The following is a 22,656-nucleotide window of genomic DNA, read 5'->3' as shown; positions in this document are numbered from 1 at the left end:
AGCAGGTTAAACTGCCCAGTTCGCTGCCAAAACGTTGGGGGGTCTTGAGTTTTGGAAGCCTACTTTTGTGAAATCACGTGAAACTTGTTGGCAGAGAGTTTTCCTTTTGGTTTCATTTTTCAATTAGAGAGGGAGATAAAATCTACTACTGACTTCACACAGCCAACTGTGCTTGTGCACGATTACAAGATGTAGGAGCCACTGTCCACCATTATGTGTTATATATTAAATTGATTATATGTTAAAATATATGCTTTAGGTTTTTACTAAACTTGGTATTAACCATTAATATATATGGCTCAATGACGAATAAGGATTTTTAACAGGTCAATTTTAAAATAATGAAAAAAAGGATATCTATTGCAGTAGTTCAAACATTAAGAATGTTGTGTACACATAAATTAATATAAAAAATGTTTGAGTTTTTTGTCACGATGAATTGGCACTAGCCTTAAAAAAGGTAATGTGGTGCAACCATGATTCATATTAAAATTAATTAATTTCCTTAACATCCTGACATCTTTTTCTTTTTTACAAGTTTTCAGTATTATACAAAAATTGTTGTTTTTTTAAAAGTCGTGCCACATGATATTTCATAAAATGGACGTCATCAGTCAAACTTTGTCTGTATATTATGATGGAAATATAAATACAAATGTGTTGCAATCTTACACACTACAAGACATTTTGGAAATCATGCCAGATAGAAGAAGATTGATTTAAAAAAATTTAGTGATTTAAAAAAAGTTTTCAAAACAAGAGTCCTGGTCAGACGGTCGCACCACATGACATTTTGACGCTTAAAACAACAACAAAATCCCAAATAACTAGTATTTTTTGTAAAATTCAAGTGAGTCCATATGTGGGATAGGTAGTTCATATATATATATATATATATATATATATATATATAAATATATGGTATTTTTTGTATCCATTTAAACCTTTTTTGAATTGAAAAAAAAAAAATCAGTTTTTTCAGAAAATATAGGCGTCACGTCATTAACCCATATGCAGACAAAAAAAAGATAAAAAAAAAGAGAGGGATATATTGAGTTTGAGTTGACCGATCACAAAAAGCAAATGCTTTTCTTGCAAATGCTGCATCGTAGATGAAAGACGAGTCGTGCGAGGGGGTGGTCTCTTTGCTCTTTGAGTGATTGAAGCAGAAGCGATAAAGCTGGAAAGCAAAGTGCCAGATATGATGCAGAACAGTCCCGACTCCTGCAGTCCATCACGCTGACGCGTGCTCTGAAGGTTTGGGAGGAGTTTACGGAGCTCTGTGGACGGGGATCCATGGCTCTGCGTCGCGACGCCGCTGATTTGATGAAGAAGCATAACTTAGGCTTTACTGCCTGTCATGTGCCGGGGCGACAGAGACAAGCGGAGGATGTTTTTGGGCTGAACTAAATCACATCAAGGCTGACCCAAAGTACAGATAGATGAGTGGGCGGGGTTGATCTGTGCTCGGAGATCCGCGCTCAGTCCTGCACCTCGGAATACGCCTGAGTATTACAGTTCGAGTCTAGGAACGTTAGAACCCGCGACCATTAGTGTAAACTGGAGCCACACTGCAAAAACTCAAAATCTTACCAGGAATATTTGTCTCATTTCTAGTTCAAATGTCTAATTTTTAGTCAAAAAGAGTCATTACCAGAAAAATAACTTTGTTTTTTGACAATTTTCACCCGTTTCAAGTAAATGTTCAGTTGAAATAAGTAGAAAAAATCTGCCAGTGGGACAAGATTTATCTTCTCATTACAAGCAAAAAAAATCTTGTTCCACCGGCAGATTTTTCTACTTATTTTAGGTGAAAATCTACTTGAAACAGGTGAAAATTGTTGTTTTTTCCTTGTTTTAAGTGTAATGAGATTTTTTTTTTACTAAGAATTAGACATTTTAACTAGAAATAAGACAAATATTCTTGTTAAGATTTTGAGTTTTTGCAGTGCAACTATTTACTTTGAATGTGTTGCTCCATTAAGCTGAATTGTGGCAAGGCAAGTTTATCTGTACAGCACAATTCAACAACAAGGTGATTCAAAGTGCTTTACAGAGACATTAAAACATCACATAGGAGAAAATAAAAAGCCTGATTTAAAATGTAATCAAAAGGAAATAAAAAACAAAACAATACATAAAAACAGTAGTTAAGATATGATCAAGTTTTGAAACTCAAGCTTAAAAGTACCAGAGCAGAATTAGAGCTTTATCCAAATTCAGCTGAGAACAGGTGAGTCTTAAACTTGGACTGTTTCAGTTGATCTGAGGCTTTCTGGGAGTTTGTTCCAGACATGTGGAGCATAGAAGCTGAACTGATTTTTTAGGTAAACCTGTAAATATGCCGTTACAATAATCAAGTCTACTAAAGATGAATGCATGGACTAGTTTTTCCAAGTCCTGCTGAGACATCAGATCTTTTAACCCTGAAATATTCTAAAGGTGACTTTGTTATTGCCTTAATGTGTTTTTTCAAATTCAGTCCATCACTACATCCAGATTTCGGCCCGATCGGGATCGGGCCGATAATGGCCCTATCGGCTTTGATCGGAGATCGGAAAAATAATAGTTCAGAGCGGCCGATCTGATGACGTTTAGAACAACAAACGCCGCCCGCGCGGGCGTTCCCGCATCTCAGACCGAGCGGTCCTAAGGGAGCGTGACCGGCCTCACCAGTGCGGGACTTTTACAATGTCTGAAAAGGACAACAAATTTGCAGTTTGCAAAGTGTGTCCAAAGGAGATACCATGAGGAGTAATATTACAAAAGAATCACAACATAATGAAGCTTATTAGACATTTGAAAGTTCTTCAGACGGAGTAGGCTATATTGAGTTTTCAAAGTTGGCTGCCGCAGAAAAAGGGGAGAGAAAAAAAGGAGCGCGCGCAACGGCACCAATTCAGCTGTTACACCTGTAACAGAGACTTATAAACGACAGGAAGAAAAATAAAGAACTACATCGTAAGGTAATGAATTCATATGCTTTGCTCATCAGCCACTTTCTGTTGTAGCAGACATCATGTTTAAACACGTTTGCAGCTTGGCCGTGGTGCGCGCTGCCGCCTCGTAAATATTTCACTGATGAAATCCTGTCGGAGTTTTACCAAACTATAAACAGTCCAAAGCCTCATGCAGGACGACAATCGTGTCAGTCGCTTCACGAGCTCTAGTGTGAAGAGTTTTGCTTCACTCACAAGAGTTTCTTCACACGCGGCGGATGCTATCACTAAAGCTTTCACAAAGCTTAATAATTCATAATTAATTTTTATTTTAAGATTTAATTCCTCTTTCCACAGGAAAACTAAGGTTTATAATTTGCAACTTCTATCAACTTTTAGAGAGAGACATGTCTGCTGTTTCTGTGTTGGTCACATGTACATAATTATTACCACTGGAAAGCTGAAGCTAGTAAACTACACTTACTCTTTGTAAGCCGAGGTTTACACCTAATCTCCTAATTTTTATATCTAATAATACAATGTCAGTGTCGTGTACATGAGACAACAATATTGACGAATTTATGGATTTCACCCTGGGATCGGTGATCGGAAAAATCGGGATCGGCCGATACTGGTTTTCGAAATCGGTGATCAGTGATCGGCCCTCAAAATCCTGATCGGTGCATCTCTAGTGGTTATTAATCTACCCAATGCATTTACCAAGAGCCTGTACAGGGCCTCGGTGTCCTGGTGACATTGTAATATATATCTGCGTGTCATCTGCATAGCTATGGTAACTTATTGCTTCCAAAATAAAAAAAAAACTGAATGGAATTGAATTAAATTGAACTCAACAGTTTAAGTATGCGTCTTATTTGCGTAGCGAGCACAAAAACATTTGATTGGATGCTGATGGTATGATGACTTTGAGAATTATGCTTTTTATGAGGTAAAAGTGAAAAGTTTAATCAATATAAATTGTGTTTTACAGGATGTTTAAAAGAAAAATTGAAATTTAAGTATTCCAGTAAAAATGAGAAAAGTACTGATCTCATATTTTAAACCTCACAGTCCAGACTTAAGTATTTCTTATATGCTGCAGATTAGATAATCATATACAAACCGTGGAGCAAAGGGTGTTTACTTACTTGAAAAGCGACTGCTTGGCACGTTGCGGTTTTTTCTTTGCAAAAAAGGCAGCAAACTCGCTGCCGGTGCTGGCGTACGAGAGCTGAGCTGACGGCTCGGTGGCACTGCGGCTGTTCTTCACGTCCAGATACTCCATGAGCAGGACCTGCAGGACACAGGAAGCACTCGGTAAATGACTCCCCGTTTTATTATTAGTATTTTCTTTTTATTTCCAAGTGACTTTCAATATCTGTGTTTAAATCAACGTAGATATGAACTGAAACATCAAATGCTTGAAGGGATGCTGGCGAGAGCATCCTTGTCTGACGCCTTGTAGCACCTTATGATGTAATAATTTCCTGAAAATGTAATAACACCTGAAAATGTAATATAATTTTCACTTAACTCAATCGAAAATGTAATAAAACCCAATAATGTAATAACTTCACCAATAACGTAATCAAATATCCTGACTGATATTGTAATAACATTTTTACCAATTATGTAATACCTTATTAGGTTATTGGGAATTTATTACATTTTCAGGTGGGTCTTTTTTTTTTTTTTCCCAAAACTGATAATGTAATATTTGACAAATAATGTAATATATATGTTCATTTTCAGTCCAGAGTTCTACATTTTGTGTTTTAAGTATCTAAGAATGTTTTATATGCAGGATTTGAAACACCAGAATGACTATTGGGTTAAATTGCAGACTTTGAGTACCATGTTATAAATTCCCAATAACGTAATAAGGTATTACATTATTGGTAAAAATGTTATTACAATATTACATTATTGGTGAATTTATTACATTATTGGGTTTTATTACATTTTCGATTGAGTTAAGTTCAAGTTTTATTACATTTTCAGGCGTTATTACATTATAGGATGCTACACGCCTCTACAATCAGCTGTGAGCACCTAAATTCAAGAACCTGAAATAGAAATATTGTCCATGTTCAAATGAAATCTTTATTTCTCAAACTCTGAAGGAGATGTGGGAAAAATACTGAAAAAAAACAAAGCTTCAAACAAATTAATCAGTGGTAATGTGTCATAATTGACATGAAATAGGACCTTGCATGAACAAATATGCAAGACTCCAGCACGTGCATGTTCTATCTAATATTGCAAGGCTAATGCATGATCACATTCTTCTACAAAGCAATGCTCCAAACCAAATATTCAAATGAACTAACGATTAAACGCTTTCCCATTTTCAAATGACAATTAATATGCCTCATTTTGAAGATGAAAATCCTAAAGAGAACCCAAAGTTTGAGATGACACGACGGGGAACTTCTGATGACTGCCATAAAAACCCTCGTCTTCCAGTTCCCTGATCTGTCCGCATGATCCATGGTGAAATCCATCAACGTCTTATCATGCTTCATAAAAATCTTATCAACTTCTAACAATAGTCTGGAACAAGCACACTGGAACTCAGGCCACAGAGAGAAAGTTCACTTCCTCCACTCTATCATTCTATCTCTACATTCCCTCTGTTGCTTTCATTTGCTCTCATTTTTCAAAATCTCTTTATGCTCCATCTCTCATTTCTCACACTTCTATTTTTTTTTCTCCTTTCTTGCATTCGCCTACCCCACTTCATCTTTGCCTTTCTTGCTCGCCCCTTCATTCCTCTCTCTGTGTGAATGCATATGTTCCAAAATAGCCTCCCATATCTAATAGCTTCATAATTTAGCAGGGTCATTTAGCCTGTGTGTGTCTAATTCTGCAGCGCGGTGCGGGTCAGCCCGGAATGGGACAGAAGTAATGCCTGAGCAGATGGAGATCCATCCCAGACATAATGATGCAATTAACGGTGTGCAGAGACACCCCCATCATGGATAGGAAAGCCTTCACATGCCTGCACGGATATCAATCCTACCTACGCACACAAGTGCACACTAAGTGTGGACAAAAACACAATGCACCTTGTAAAATCTCTCGTCCAAGCACATTCAGAATCAGAGCTTCCCCTGAGGAAATAAAGTTTTTCCCAACTCAATGTTATTAAAAAAATAAATAAATAAAAAAAATCAGAAAAAAAGGACACGAAAGTGGATTTTACGGAAGAATCATAACATCAAGTATGAAATGTAATGAGAAATGCTATTCTAGGTTATGGAGTTCCATGCAATACGACTCTTTCTGAACACCCTTTTCTTAAGTTTTCATGTATTAAACCCAAATCGGGAGGGTTGGTTTCCTTTTTATATCTAAAATTACAAGATGCTACGGGGTATACACTGCAAAAACTCAAAATCTTACCAGGAATATTTGTCTTTTTTCTAGTTAAAATGTCTCATTTTTAGTCAAAAAAATCTCATTAAACTTAAAACAAGAGTCATTACCAGAAAAATTACTTGTTATTTGACAATTTTCACTTGAAATAAGTAGAAAAATCTGATTTATCTTCTCATTACAAGCAAAAAAATCTTGTTCCACTGGCAGATTTTTCTAATTATTTTAAGTGAAAATCTACTTGAAACAGGTGAAAATTGTAGTTTTTTTTCCAGTGATGAGTCTTGTTTTAAGTGTAATGCATTTTTTTTTACTAAAAATGAGACATTTTAACTAGAAATAAGACACATCTTTTGAGTTTCTGCAGTGTACAATGGGGGTGACTAAAGTATGGAATGTCAATTTGAAGTTATTAATTGGAAGAGAGTATGGGGAAACCAAAGTTACATCACGAGATTTGAACCATCAAATGATTCATTTTAAATTTATACATAGGTTCTACTTAACTCCCAGGAAACGCTGCCAACTACAACTCTGCTCTGCTCTGCTCTACTCCCATCTGTCCCTTGTGTAATATTAGAGAAATAGGAACTTACTTGCATACAATGTGGCAATGCCCAGATGTGGAGTTTTTTTGGTCTCAAGTAGCATCCCGGATGGGTGATATAATCGGAACCAGTATACCTTGTAATCCAATTATTTTGTTGTTAAACTATGACTCCCATCTATCACTTCATTTCTCTCAGAGAACACTTTTGTCTTTAGGCTTGACAGCCGCAATGAAAATGTAGATAATGAGGTGGAAACCTCCACATTTACTCCATATCTCCCAGTGGTTTGCCATGCTGTACGACATCTTGACTTTAGAACTTTCTATAGCCCGTTCTAAGAAAATGTTGAGGGTATGTCTAAGGCAATTGAGAAAGTTAGAACTATGTAATAAAATACATTTATTTAAATGCACATTTAATTGTAAGGAATGAAAGGAGGAAGTGACCTCCTAAATTCTTCCTCATTCTGCTGCCCTGTATGTCATTGAATGAGAAAGAAAAGAAGGTTTTTGCAGTTTGTTTTTTTTTATATTATTTTTTATATTATAGATATTATTTGTTTTTTCTTTCTTTTTCTTGCTCTTTTTTCTTTCTTTTCTCCTTTGTTTAGATACCACAGATTCTCAAAGCCAGCAAGGGGAGGGGAAGGAGGGGTGCACTGCAAAAACTCAAAATCTTAACAAGAAGATTTGTCTTATTTCTAGTTAAAAACATTTTGTCAAAAAAATCTCATTACACTTAAAACAAGACTCATCACTGGAAAAAACAACAATTTTCACCTGTTTCAAGTAGATTTTCACTATAAATAAGTAGAAAAATCTGCCAGTGGAACAAGATTTTTTTTTGCTTGTAATAAGAAGATAAATCTTGTCCCACTGGCAGATTTTTCTACTTATTTCAAGTGAAAATTTACTTGAAACAGGTGAAAATTGTCAAATAAGTAATTTTTCTGGTAATGAGTCTTGTTTTAAGTGTAATGAGATTTTTTGACTAAAAATGAGACATTTTAACTAGAAATAAGACAAATATTCTTGGTAAGATTTTGAGTTTTTGCAGTGTGGGGGAACAACCCAGTTATCTAAGCTACAATTCCTGCAACAATGTAAAGAAATGTACGATTGTGTATGAATGTAATCTCTGTAACTGTGTATATATGATTTATTGTTGGGGGGATAGGGGGTAGGTAGAAACCCACAAAAAAAAACTTGATCACAAAAAAAGTATCAAATGTTTTTGTAAATATCAAATGCTCAACTCAAATGTTCCAGCATAAACGCACTTCCTCTTGATACAGTCCCCTCATCAGTTGCAGAGCTGCATGTCCTGACACATACGTCCTCTCCAGCTGGCAACAACAGAGTGACCACTTGCCATAAACCTCATGCTGCTGCTAATCCCATCAGTGTATTAATTACTAATGATGAGCCGATGGAGCAACACCCCCCCCCGTCCCCCCCGCCGCCATCACTTGCTTGCAAACACCCGAGCAGACTTAATGAAATGCCAGGGCCGGCCTGATGAAGGGGCTCCCACCCTTTTTAAATTGCATTAGCCCAGAGACAGAGTGAACTTTGTAGGCAATTAGCTGGACATAAGGAAGATAGGGATGGAGAGGGAGGGATGGAGAGGGATGGGAGGCAGAAAGCAACACCGGATGGAAGGAGAAGGTTCTGGGAAAGAGGTGTGCAAGAAAGAAAAGAGCAAAGGATTATAAGTGGAGACTGAAAAGCGAACAGAATGCTAACGAGGAAAGGAGGGGAGATGGAAAGAAAGAACAAAGAACGATAAAGAGTAGTAGAGTGGAAGTTAAATGTCTAAATGGCATGGATAAAGCTCTAAGAAGATCGATTTCCCCTCCTCGACTGCAGGGATCCCTGACTCGCGCTGGTAAAGCCACAGTCCTTTAGGAGATCCTCTCGCTAATCTCGTCTGACAACATTTTTGTTAACGTTACCACAAATTCTTCAATTATTTCTCTGTCCATTACGGGGCTGTCACCGGAGTTAGTGCTCCGCTGCTCCTCACCAAGTAACTTTGGAAGCCCTAAGTTTTTCTTTATTCATGCTTCAGGCCAGAAGAATAATTAATGCATGTGTCTCATTCTTGCTGTGCAGGGGGGAAGCCGAAGAAGAAACAAAATCAGTTTGAAAAGGAAACACCTAATCCTTGTTTGTGAAGGTTTTTATAGTTATTTTTTTAGTTTGATCCTCTCAGCCAAAGACAATCATGGCCATAACGAGCTGAACCAGCGTGATCCGACTGTCTTGATTCAAGTAATGACGGGTGATTCAATGACAGCATCACTTCCCAGCATCCTCCTTTCTGCAGCAGGGAACTATGCAAACCAACAAATCTGAGGCCAGCGGTGAAATCAGACATATCTATTAAATGTGGATGATTTTAAACGTTATAGACCAGTAGAAAGTCTTGTATCAGCCTTAGAATGAAGGCAACACATGCTGCATGTATGTGTATTGGTTATAACTGAGGGAAGACTTTTTTTTTCATTATGCACTTCGAGAAAAAAGTCGAAATGTCGAGAAAAAAGTCCGAATTTCGAGAAAAAAATCGAAATGTCAAGATTGATGTTGAAGTACAATCTTGAGAAAAGTCGAAATGTTGAGAAAAAAGTCCAAATGTTGAGAAAAAAGTCCAAATGTCGAGAAAAAAGTTGATATGTCGAGAAAAAAGTCAAAATGTCGAGAAAAAAGTCGAAATGTCGAGAAAAAAGTCGAAATGTCGAGAAAAAAGTCGAAATGTCGAGAAAAAAGTCGAAATGTCGAGAAAAAAGTTGAAAATTCGAGAAAAAAGTCGAAATGTCGAGAAAAAAGTCGAAATGTCGAGAAAAAAGTCCAAATGTCGAGAAAAAAGTTGATATGTCGAGAAAAAAGTCGTAATGTCGAGAAAAAAGTCAAAATTTAGAGAAAAAAGTTGAAATGTCAAGATTAATGTTGAAGTGAAATCTTGAAAAAAAAAGTCGAAATGTCGAGAAAAAAGTAAAAATGTCGAGAAAAAAAGTCTAAATGTTGAGAAAAACGTCGAAAAGTTGAGAAGAAAGTCGAAATGTTGAGAAAGAAGTCGAAATGTCAAGATTAATGTTGAAGTACAATCTTGAGAAAAAAGTCGAAATGTTGAGATTAAAAAGGAAAGGAAAAAAGAAAGAGAAAAAAAAGTTAAAAAAAGATGAAATAAAGAAAAAAAAAGAAAAAAGAGGAAAAAAAAAGAAAAAATAAAGGTCAAACATTTTCGAAAAAGCTCCAGGAGCCACTAGGGCGGCGCCAAAGAGCCGCATGTGGCTCTAGAGCCACATCTATAACAGGTTGCCGACCCCTGTTATAGACGTTGCATTACTCTGTCGTCAATGCTCGCAACATTGACGAGCCTGATTAATTTAGTTTATTGAAATTTAACTGAGATATTTGTTTTCGTTCGTTAGAATAAAGCTTTCCTCACACTCATAAAACCTGGATGAATTGCAGTTATTTCCATCCAATGAAACCCAATAAAAGGTCACCTATAAAAAGGTACATTTAAACCATTTGCAGGATTGGTTACAATTAGAAGCTCTAGCAGAGGAAGAAAGAAGGAAGGATAACAAACCGGAGACTCGGAAAAAGATTAGGATTATACCCAGAATAAGAAAAAGCAAATGATTGGACGGCAGAGATGAGAAAACTGGATGATTGGAAGGCAGCATGAGCAGAAACGCTGAAGAAAACATAGAAATGAGAATGCAAATGGGGCGTAGAGGTAAAGGGCCTTCACAGTCTGCTCCACAATGATCAGCAGCTTGATTGTGATTACCAAAACAAAAGAGCTGCCTCGCTGGCTGCACCCTGAGCATCACAACAATCCAACGACTAAACAGATACACAAGTAAACAAATCAATGGTGCGCAATATTAATTGGTAAGTGGCCCCACGGCTCAGTTCCAAACGGATGCCTGCTCTAATTTAGTAAAACCCTGAAGCATTGAGAAGGTCTGATGCAAAGAGTGAAGGCTTCGGAGAATACGAAGGGGGAATTCGTTGACCCGCCGGCTCCCTCCGCCCTGCGAAGGAACGACGGCGACAGACAAACGGCTGCGTGAAAACAAGACTGTATTTCTCCTTCCTCACCTCTGTCTCGTTAAAGTTGTTAAGGCTGAATATCGGGTTAATGAGAATTATAGCATCACCTCTGCAATCCCTCCAGTCTAACCCAATCCTGTTGAGATTATGTGCTTTTGTTAATTAGTTCGGTGTATTTCCACAGTGGCATCCACAAGAAGGTCAAAGAGTTGATGAGGAAACAGCAGAAAAGGAAAGAAACTACTTGAATTCAGGAATGAATAAATGGAAAAGTAGTGAATGGTTGTGTAGCCTAATTTTGAGAGTTGGACCAGTCGACCAAACTCCGTCTGCACACCAACGGCTTCGGTCTCGGACATATAATCGGCCCACCGATCTTGGTGCTAAGTTGAATTAATAAACGAGAAGAATTAAATGGAAGTTTGCATTTGTAATATATTACACACTAAAATGTCCCGATGTGCAGAGGTGTCAAGTAACAAAGTACAAATACTTTGTTACTTTACTTAAGTAGAGATTTTGGTTATCTATACTTCACTGGAATAATTGTTTTCAGACGACTTTTTACTTTTACTCCTTACATTTTCACACAATTATCTGTACTTTTTACTCCTTACATTTTAAAAACAGCCTTGTTACTCTATTTCATTTCAGCTTTAAATAAAAACTATCCAGTTAAATTTCTCCATCCGGATAGAGTGAATTTGGTTGTGGTTGTTTCAGATGTTCTTGTCCAGTTTTGTTCTTACATCCGTTCCCTCAGATTCCTGCAACTAAACTTGGATGTTCATTCCAATAAAGGTTAGGATAAATGATAACATGCCTCTGAAGTTTGACTTTTTGCACCATTACAATACTTATAGGCAACTAGTCATCATATCTGCTGCTCTCTGAAACACATGTTAATGCTCAATAGTACACATATATGCTTCTTTAATATATTTACATTATACTAAGATACATTCATTTTCAATGGCTTTTGTCCTTAATGGCTTTTTTCCCCTTACATTACTTTTACTTTTATACTTTAAGTAGTTTTGAAACCAGTACTTTTATACTTTTACTTGAGTAAAAAACTTGAGTTGATGCTTCAACTTCTACAGGAGTATTTTTAAACTCTAGTATCTATACTTCTACCTGAGTAATGAATGTGAATACTGAAGACACCTCTGCCGATGTGGGATCTTGTGGGAAACTTTGGAACAGTTTGGATATCCAATACAAGCAATGCCAAAATATCCACAGATTTAAATTGCTATATAAACATATGGTCTGGTCAAAGTATAAAGAGAGTGGGTTGTAACACGATATTGTTGTTCCTCATTAGGTTGGTCTGTATTGTCCATTACCTTCTGGTACTGTTGTCCTAACCATTGCTGGTATGTATTATAAATGTAAGTTAACAGTTAATTTTACACACATTGTGGTTATGAAATGCAAATACTGTACAGGACTGTCTCAGAAAATTAGAATATTGTGATTTTCTGTAATGTGTAATTACAAAAATGTCATACATTTTGGATTCATTACTAATCAACTGAAATATTGCAAGCCTTTTATTATTTTAATATTGCTGATCATGCGGTCGTTTGCAGGATGGATAGTGAAGAGGTAATGTATTTATTTTTGGCTAAACAATATAATATGACGATGTTGAAAAACACTAAGTTCAACTTGGTTTTATTAGTGAAGTCACCCCAAAGCACAAACGTTTTTTAAAAGGGACTTGGTCATAAATTAGTAGTCCAACATACTTACTGACAAAATAAAAAAATACTTTATAACCTGTGAATAACTGAATGCCCATTCCTTTTATTTTGCAGATCAGCCCTGCACAATTTTACAGTTCTCAGGAAAAATACTAGAACCCAAGACGAAGGGGGGGCGCGCCTTTTGGCGTCTAGCGTCGCCACGGTAAGACTTTTGAAAGAGAAAAGTAATGCGTGGTGTCGCAGAATGTAGACGCACGTTTTGATGTATAACACACCTGGGTGCATGTTGCGGTTCGGGCTGAATTAACTGCCGAAGGAATGGCATAAATTTCGCCAAAATGACACAATTTATTCAAAATGGCCGACATCCTGTTCGGTTTCGGCCATGGCGCCCAGAGACTTTTCTTTAAGTTGTGCCATGATACAGGTGTGTAGCGATTTTCGTGCATGTACGTCAAACCGTATTGTGGGGCTTGAGGCACAAAGTTTTCCGGGGGGCGCTGTTGAGCCATTTTGCCACGGCCATTAATGCAAACCATGAAAGATCAAATTTATCGGCAGGCCTGGCTTGCATGCCAAATTTGGTGCCTTTTGGGGAACTATCAAATATGAATGACGAATGTGAAATGTGAAAACATTCTAATTTTGATTCTTATTCAACATAGAACTCTACATTTACATTTGTATCATAACAATTCTGTCTCTCTTGTCGGACATCCCTCCTCGTCTTTCAGCTCACGCCAGCGAGTGAACGCAATGTTTATTCTTGTCCGGGCATTTAGCTTGTTACTCTCCTGCTTTCTTTTTTTGCCTCCTCCGATAAAACTTTTATTTTCTTGGGTTTTTTCTGCTTCGGCCATGATACCAGCTTCTGCTGAGCTCTGAGCTCCACGTCCCGCCCAGCTTTCGTCTCGACTACGAATCGGGAAGGAGGGGGAAGAGACTTATGCCGTAAAGCAGTCAAAGCCGTAAAAATGTGTAGTTTTTTAGTGTGGCAGGGTTCCTACCATGCTCCTCAAAGTTACATAGTGCCAGTGAATGAGATACAGACCCCTCAGACCATGAGGTTCATTAAACCTGTTGGAATTTGATGTTCCATCACAATGACTCTGGAAATATTAGATTAAGGTGGAAAAGTTACATAGTGCTGCTTTAAAAAGCAGATTTTTTTATTGAAATCGGATGTTTTTCCCACTAAATCCCTCGGCCAGCACTTTGTCACAAAACTTATTGACGACTATCCCTCGCTGCTAGCTTGAAGTTTAAAGCCCAAAGTGTCCTTGGCCATCAAAGGCAGAGTTCTGTATACATCCTGTATCGACTGCGCCCCAGAAACTTCAATAACCTTCATGAGTTCTGACAGTGCTTCAAGCACAAGCGGTCTCTCGGCGCCGGACTCCCGCTGAACGGTGGGGGTTACCACCTGCAGCTACTCAATCTTTTGAAGGCTATCTTGTTGACCGAGGGAGAGAAGATGTGTCTGTGTGTTCCGGCTTTGTTTTAGGGATGTGAGAACAAACGTGTTTTGAAATGAATCAATTCTAATCTTAAGTCTTAATAAATGTATAATCTATTTCGGTTTCTCTTCTTGCCTCATCTGCAACTCTGCATCAACAAGTAAGGAAAGTGATTACGTGAATCAGCAGTGGCTTTCACATCCTGGGTGGGAGGAAGAGGCAGAGCTGGGGGGAAAAGCATCCTCACAACCCCATCGTAGACTTTACCACGCACCAGCAATATGTAAATACGACGGCACTCTGAGAGGACAGAATAAATGACACTTTGATTAAAACGTTGGGCAAGAGCAACATAGTGATGTCTGAGCTTCATATCTAATTAAAAGCGGCTTATTGTTTTCTGGCTCCTCTCCGGCACTTCAGTTCACTCTGTTTTCTATCCGCCAGCGAGCCGAGGGGGAACTGAAGCCACTTGCGTCCTTATGCATTTGTGACATAACGCATCCTTTTGTTCTCCGTTAATCTATGTCAAAAAACTGTGGGTAAATTATGAAGCAGGTTTGGATGAATCCAGTCTCCCACTCTGATCAAAAGAGCATCTAAAAGCTGGACCTAATCAGCAACACATGCCAGTTGGAGAAAGCACTAGAAGATTCTGTTTGAAATGCATCAAGTAATATGTTCAAAATATCCCAAAAACCTGAGAAACGGACTGAACAAAAGAGAGGATTTTGGAAAAGCGAAGGCATCTTAACAAAACCTTATCAACAGACTTCCTTTAGCCCAAATCGTCATTTATACTCTCAGTTGGAATAATCATTCAAAATATCATAAAACATTTCAAGCTCAATGAGTTCTTTCAAAAGCCAAATTATCAGCATCGCTGTGCGTTTTTCTAGGCCTGTGTTGAAAAAAATCAATTTCCCAATTCTAAATCGATTCTCATATTAATTCCTAAAAATCGATTCATATGTCTAAAGATCGTTTTTTTTTGTTTTGTTTTTTTATTTTATTTATTTATGTATTTTTTTTTTCATCATTACATTACAACTTTTGGTTATTTTTTTGTTTATCCCCAAAAAAGGAATGTTTTGTTGGACACGAGAATAACTGGTGCCATGTTTTTGCCTTTAAATATGTTTAAAGGCATGAAAACATTAAAGTGTTAGGTTATAATTGCATAAATTGTCTATATTTCATTACTTTATATACTGTCTTGGGGTTACATTTGCAAAAAATGCTGAAAACCAAATGCCCAAAAATTAAAAACCAAAATAGACCGAAAATTGAACAAATAAAAATGGAATTTGGGAAAAAATAAAAGCGATTTCATCCGTCTCTGTTTGCCCTGGATCTGTTTGGTAATTCTGACCCACATGATGTTTCTGTTTCAGTTCTATCAGCATTCTGGGAGCTGATTGGTCCTTACAGCATCATTAGCTGCAATACTTGCTGTTTAATCTCAATATAATACTTGTAATATTTTGCATAACTACAGTCATATAAATCATGCAACAGCTCAAAAAACAGTTTTAATAACACTAACCCAAATCAATATCGGAATCGAATCAAATCAAATCTTGATAATCGATTCTGAATCTTAAGAATCGGAATCAAATCGATTCTTGACATTTGAATCGATCACCAGCCCTACGTTTTTCCAAATTTTTCTGCCTTTTTCGCTCACATATCAACAACGTCGACTCGTTCAAAGCGTGATTTGCACTCTGGTCACACGTGACGGTCAGTTACCGAGCTACAAATCCTTGATATCCTAATTAACACACTTTCAGGCCTCAAACAGAACGTTAGACAACGCCAAAGGGTTTAAAGGGTGATGGACATGGAGTAGCCACATACAGACTGTAATACTCTCATCGGGTCGTCTTAATTAAGACTGCATGCAGACCATCGTGAACTGTGATCCATCATGAACCATGTCACCCAATTACCTGCCTGCATATTGGGGTTTCTCACATATTCAGAGAAATGCGTGTATTTTCTGACTAACGTGGCAGCGTGGAAGAGCCGTCTCCACTGATGTTTGTGATGTTGAAAGAGAGGAACGGGAAACATTTATGGAAACGTCCACATCCCAGGCTCTGTGATTTCTCTCGCTTTGAACAACTTGATGGAAAAGAGAGGAAAAAAAACATAAAAACATGCAGTCATGGATAAACAGAGAGCAGCACGGGGAGGGTTGGTTGTGTACGCTGAGATATGCAAATTCACAGATGGCGTAAATAATCGTACCTGCACACGATCCAACCGAGAGCCACTTGAAAAAAAAAAAAAGAAAAAAAAATGGGGAAGTGCCGTTATAACGGCCCTTACAACATCAATACTGCTGATTACCATCCAGTGTTTTATGCTTGGAATCAATACTTCCACACTGAAATGAACCACCAGCAGAATTTCCAAACGGGGGATATGAACCAGAACACGAATCCTGCCTTTCAAACGTTTGTTTACCCCCCCCCCTCCCGTTTCTAAGCCTACCGGGCCCCGGTGGCGTTTCTAAGCCCAGGCCTTGTAGCCGGCTGCACCCGATGTTTCCGTCAGCTCCTGCATCTGTCTACGATTATGTCAAGTGGAAAGGTCAAGCTGGTTTTCCCCACATCTCAAACTGAAGAGGGAAAGGAATCAAAGAAATAAGGAATAACACCCCAGCAAGAGGTTTCCCTAGATGTCACATGTGTGAACTGCAAGAACAGGCATGATCCAGGCAGGGATTCAAATGATTATGAAAGATTCAGTTAGTATAAAAGTGAAAACTAGACATGCTGCAAATCATCTAAATAAAAAACTCCATCAAATTAACTAAGAAAATTTCAGCTTTTGACTTGCATGTAGATTCTTCAGGCCTGGACATTTAGCGGATGACACCACCCACGACTCTCTATATCAAACCATTCAAAAGTTATGGCAGAAAATAGAGACTATCAAATACCGACCAATCAGAAGAAGGGGCGGGGCTAATTTGCTCCAATTATGTTCAAGGACTCAAAACCGAGTCCGATGACACCACCCACAAGTCTTTATGTCAAACCATTCAAAAGTTATGGCAGAAAGTAGGAACTATCAAATATGGACCAATCAGATGAAGCGGGGGAGCGCTTTTTGGCGTCCATAGTCGCCACGGTAACGCTTTTGACTGAGAAAAGTAATGTGCGTCGTCGCAGGATGGAGACTAGGGGTGGGACGATACGGGTAAGTCCCAATTCGATACTTTGGCGATATGTGGCCCAGGATATCGATAATATCACGATATTTTCGATATTCGATATATCGATATATCGATATATCGGTAAGAGCGATATATCACGATATATGGGACTGAAAAAGAAAAAATACCTATAAAAAAGGAAAACGTCTGTAGTTATGCATTTATTCAATGCTAAAACTTCATACAAGAAAGTGCATTTGTATATTTCCTCACTGTCTCCTAGGCTTGTAAATGTAAACACTGTACAGCTGGACAAATTAAAGTGCATGAACATTAATAACATGTTTTATATAAACCAAGACAGTGCACTGCTTTGTTTCTAATACTGAAAAGTCAGTAAGCAACTTAATTTTGCACAGTACCTCACTGCCTCCTAGGGCTGGGTATCTATTAAAATGTCAAGAATTGATCCGATTCTTAAGATTCAGAATCTATTATCACCATTTGATTCGATTTGATCCGATATTGATGTGGATTAGTGTTATTAAAAAAAATGTTTGCGCTGTTGCCTGAATTATATGACTGTAAAATAACTAGTGAAATAATACTTTCACAAATAATTATTGTGAAATAACTAAGAAATAACTCAAATAGGCTTTTCAATATGCCTTCTTTTCCAATATCCTTTTAGCCTGTCTAATTTATTCTGTCACCACACACACATATTGCCATGAAGCATCAGGCATTTTTCACTCATGTCATGACAAACTGTGTCCGATAACAGAAGAAACCAAACAAGCTATAATACATATAAATAATATGAACTTCATTGAACTAATATAACATTTTGAAATTTAAGCTGAAATATCCAAAGCACTGAACACTGGTTTTGCACGGGTGGGCGTGTGTCTGTGTGTCCGTGTCGTGTGTAAAGGCTGATTTATGGTTCCGCGTTACACCAACGCAGATTTACGCCGTAAGGTACGCGGCGACACGCACCGTACTGTACGCGTCGCCGCGTACCCTACGGCGTATGCTCTGCGTTGGTGTAACGCGAGCCGCTCTCCTCAAGTGGAGCGCGAGCGGAGCGGGGTCCGTTTCTTAACGCAGCTGGTTGTCTGTGTGAGCGGACATTAACGCACATGGCAGCTTAAACACCAGTAACTTCCAGCATTAACAGTGCTGCTCAGCCCGCTGTCTGTACGAAGTAACCCGTGGTTCTGTATTTTCTGAGCTGGTTTCTCAGGCGGCCGCTTTGATATGTTTGTTTTGTTCACGAGGGCAGCGGGGGCGGGCGGGGCAGAGCTTGAACAATAGTGCGGTGACAACTGCGTAAACCATTATGTGTGTTGTAATAAAATATCGATATTAGCCGACAGTATATCGATTATTTATTGAAACAGAGAGCACAACAATATATTGAAATATCGATTTTTTTTTCCCACCCCTAATGGAGACGCACATTTTGATGTATAACACACCTGGGTGCACGTTACGGTTCGGGCTGCTGAAGGAATGGCATAAATTGCGCCAAAATTACACGATTAAAATGTTCAAAATGGCCGACTTCCTGTTTGTTTCGGCCATGGCGCCAAGAGACTTTTCTTTAAGTTGTGAGTGCATGTACGTCAAACCGTATTGTGGGGCTTGAGCCACAAAGTTTTTTCTAGGGGGCGCTGTTGAGCCGTTAGGCCACGCCCATTAATGCAAACCATTAAATATCACATTTTTCGCCAGGCCTGACTTGCGTGCAAAATTTGGTAACTTTTGGGGCACGTTTAGGGGGAAAAAAGGCCCTCATTTCGTCGGGAAAAAAAATTCCTACAGATACAATAGGATACAATTTAAATCGCATTTTTTGTGCTGACGTTTCACAAAAGCCTTACAATCATCATGCGAGAGACGTGACGAGGAAGTCACATAAATGTAAGCAGAGGCCGGTGCCGTACGCTACTGGCCACTTGTGGGTTTCTAGATCTGAGATTACGACTTCCTCGGTATCCAATAAAACCTTTACAGAGCGACTGCGGGAACAGCAGGAATTTAATTTCTCTCATTGCAGATATGTGACTTTGTGAGATAGAATCGCCTAAACGAAGGGGGTGAAGGCCAATGTGGGAGTTGTGAGAGAGAAAAAGAATGCCAGATAATGAGATTAAGGAGGAAATTACAAGGATCAAGAGGGTTACGTAGCAAGTATTGGGGAAATACAGCGACTCCAGCTACGGCAGGAATGATGTTGGAGTGGGAAGGAGCATGGGAGGTGGAAACAGAGCAGGACTGACAGTAAGATGAACAACCAAGAGATGAGATAAATGAGAAGGAGGAAGACGGGATGGATGAGAGGTGTTCGCCGTGATACAGCCGGTCAGGAAATATTAACCAAGTGACTGAAAAAGAAAAGCTCATTTCACATAATGACAATTCCAATCAAGAAATGATATCACCTCTCATCGCAGAGGCGAGGTGGAGTGGAGCCCCTGGCGACGGCGCGTCGGCCGTGGCCACACGCTGGGAAATGGCTGCACGCCAGTCGGAACGGAGCTCACGGATCAGAGCTATTACAAAACATGCCCGTGCACAATTAAACAACCCTTAAAAAATAAATATACATATCCTGAAACAGGCTCACATTTGTGTATTTGCCACTGCCAGCTGGAAAAAAGTCAAAATACTACAAGCGCCCGAGCTCCTGCGCCAGTCAGAAATAGACGGACTTTCAAATTAACGAGGCAACCACCTTCTGTCATTTTATTAATTTGTGGTTTTGCATGATCAATAAATAACACGGGCTGGTGCCATCAATTACCATGGCAACCATGAAAGCATGGGCTCTGCTGTAATCCTGTCTGCACATCCAAGGAAGTGCATGAAAATGTTTTTTTTTTTTTAATAAATAAAAAAAAAAGAAGTACCTCATTGTCTTTAATAGCACAACTATTGGAAGATTGAAAGGTAGTGGGTTGAGTGGAAACACAATAGTGTTTACATAGTAGGGATGGGCGGTATGGACAAAAAAATGTATCACGATAATTTCTGGCATTTATCCCAATGATGATAAAAAAAATACCAATACAAAAAGTGTCAACGGGAATATTTCTTTCTTTCTTTCTTTCTTTTTTTCTTTCTTTCTTTCTTTCTTTCTTTCTTTCAGGCTCATTTCTTTCTTTCTTTCTTTCAGGCTCATTTCTTTCTTTCAGGCTCATTTCTTTCTTTCTTTCTTTCTTTCTTTCTTTCAGGCTCATTTCTTTCAGGCTCATTTCTTTCTTTCTTTCAGGCTCATTTCTTTCTTTATTTCTTTCTTTCTTTCATGCTCATTTCTTTCTTTCTTTCTTTCTTTCTTTCAGGCTCATTTCTTTCTTTCTTTCTTTCTTTCTTTCAGGCTCATTTCTTTCTTTCTTTCTTTCTTTCTTTCTGGCTCATTTCTTTCTTTCTTTCTTTCTTTCTTTCTGGCTCATTTCTTTCTTTCTTTCAGGCTCATTTCTTTCTTTATTTCTTTCTTTCTTTCATGCTCATTTCTTTCTTCTTTCAGGCTCATTTCTTTCTTTCTTTCTTTCTTTCTTTCAGGCTCATTTCTTTCTTTCAGTCTCATTTCTTTCTTTCTTTCTTTCTTTCTTTCAGGCTCATTTCTTTCTTTATTTCTTTCTTTCTTTCTTTCTTTCTTTCTTTCAGGCTCATTTCTTTCTTTCTTTCTTTCAGGCTCATTTCTTTCTTTCTTTCTTTCTTTCTTTCTTTCTTTCAGGCTCATTTCTTTCTTTCTTTCTTTCTTTCTTTCAGGCTCATTTCTTTCTTTCTTTCTTTCTTTCAGGCTCATTTCTTTCTTTCTTTCTTTCTTTCTTTCTTTCTTTCTTTCTTTCTTTCAGGCTCATTTCTTTCTTTCTTTCTTTCTTTCTTTCTTTCAGGCTCATTTCTTTCTTTCTTTCTTTCTTTCTTTCTTTCAGGCTCATTTCTTTCTTCTTTCATGCTCATTTCTTTCTTTCTTTCTTTCTTTCTTTCTTTCAGGCTCATTTCTTTCTTTCTTTCTTTCTTTCTTTCTTTCTTTCAGGCTCATTTCTTTCTTTCTTTCTTTCAGGCTCATTTCTTTCTTTCTTTCTTTCTTTCAGGCTCATTTCTTTCTTTCTTTCTTTCTTTCTTTCTTTCTTTCAGGCTCATTTCTTTCTTTCTTTCTTTCTTTCAGGCTCATTTCTTTCTTTCTTTCTTTCTTTCTTTCAGGCTCATTTCTTTCAGGCTCATTTCTTTCTTTCTTTCAGGCTCATTTCTTTCTTTATTTCTTTCTTTCTTTCATGCTCATTTCTTTCTTCTTTCATGCTCATTTCTTTCTTCTTTCATGCTCCTTTCTTTCTTCTTTCAGGCTCCTTTCTTTCTTTCTTCTTTCAGGCTCCTTTCTTTCTTTCTTCTTTCAGGCTCCTTTCTTTCTTTCTTCTTTCAGGCTCCTTTCTTTCTTTCTTCTTTCAGGCTCCTTTCTTTCTTTCTTCTTTCAGGCTCCTTTCTTTCTTTCTTCTTTCAGGCTCCTTTCTTTCTTTCTTCTTTCAGGCTCCTTTCTTTCTTTCTTCTTTCAGGCTCCTTTCTTTCTTTCAGGCTCCTTTCTTTCTTTCTTTCTTTCTTTCTTTCTTTCTTTCTTTCTTTCTTTCTTTCTTTCTTTCTTTCTTTCTTTCTTTCTTTCTTTCTTTCTTTCTTTCTTTCTTTCAGGCTCCTTTCTTTCTTTCAGGCTCCTTTCTTTCTTTCTTTCTTTCAGGCTCCTTTCTTTCTTTCTTTCTTTCAGGCTCCTTTCTTTCTTTCTTTCTTTCTTTCTTTCTTTCTTTCTTTCTTTCTTTCTTTCTTTCTTTCTTTCTTTCTTTCTTTCTTTCTTTCTTTCTTTCTTTCTTTCTTTCTTTCTTTCTTTCTTTCTTTCTTTCTTTCTTTCTTTCTTTCTTTCTTTCTTTCTTTCTTTCTTTCTGGCTCATTTCCTCAATTTATCGTTTTTACCGCGAAATGACAAATTCTTACCGTGGGGAATTTTTTTGACGGTTTATCGTGAACGGTAAAATATTGCCCATTCCTAATACATACACAATGATGTCATATCATTAATTTAATTTAACAATACTATAAGTAACAAAATGTACCATCAATGTGTTTTGTTCATATTCCTCTCAGTCAACTAGAGTTAAATCAGACAAAAAGCAAAACCACACTGCAAAAACTCAAAATCTTACCAGGAATATTTGTCTTATTTCTAGTTAAAATGTCTCATTTTTTGTTAAAAAAAATCTCATTACACTTAAAACAAGAGTCATTACCAGAAAAATAACTTATTTGACAATTTTCACCTGTTTCAAGTATATTTTCACTTGAAATAAGTAGAAAAATCTGCCAGTGGGACAAGATTTATCTTCTCATTACA

General features: G+C 37.7%; 1 protein-coding gene across 1 annotated transcript in view; it reads right to left on the bottom strand.

Moving 5' to 3' along the window:
• exoc4 (exocyst complex component 4) overlaps positions 1-22,656 on the bottom strand; it is a 280,178-nt gene that overhangs the window by 218,106 nt on the left and 39,416 nt on the right. Inside the window, exon 9 of the mRNA XM_061715202.1 lies at positions 4,088-4,233. Coding sequence (XP_061571186.1) covers positions 4,088-4,233 — 146 coding nt within the window. The remainder of the gene's footprint in view (positions 1-4,087; positions 4,234-22,656) is intronic.

Source organism: Cololabis saira, chromosome 23 (genome assembly GCF_033807715.1).
Source record: "Cololabis saira isolate AMF1-May2022 chromosome 23, fColSai1.1, whole genome shotgun sequence".
In the NCBI taxonomy this organism is placed as follows: domain Eukaryota; kingdom Metazoa; phylum Chordata; class Actinopteri; order Beloniformes; family Belonidae; genus Cololabis; species Cololabis saira.
The sequence above is the reverse complement of the archived record's forward strand: the minus strand, read 5'-3'. Positions and strand labels throughout refer to the sequence as shown.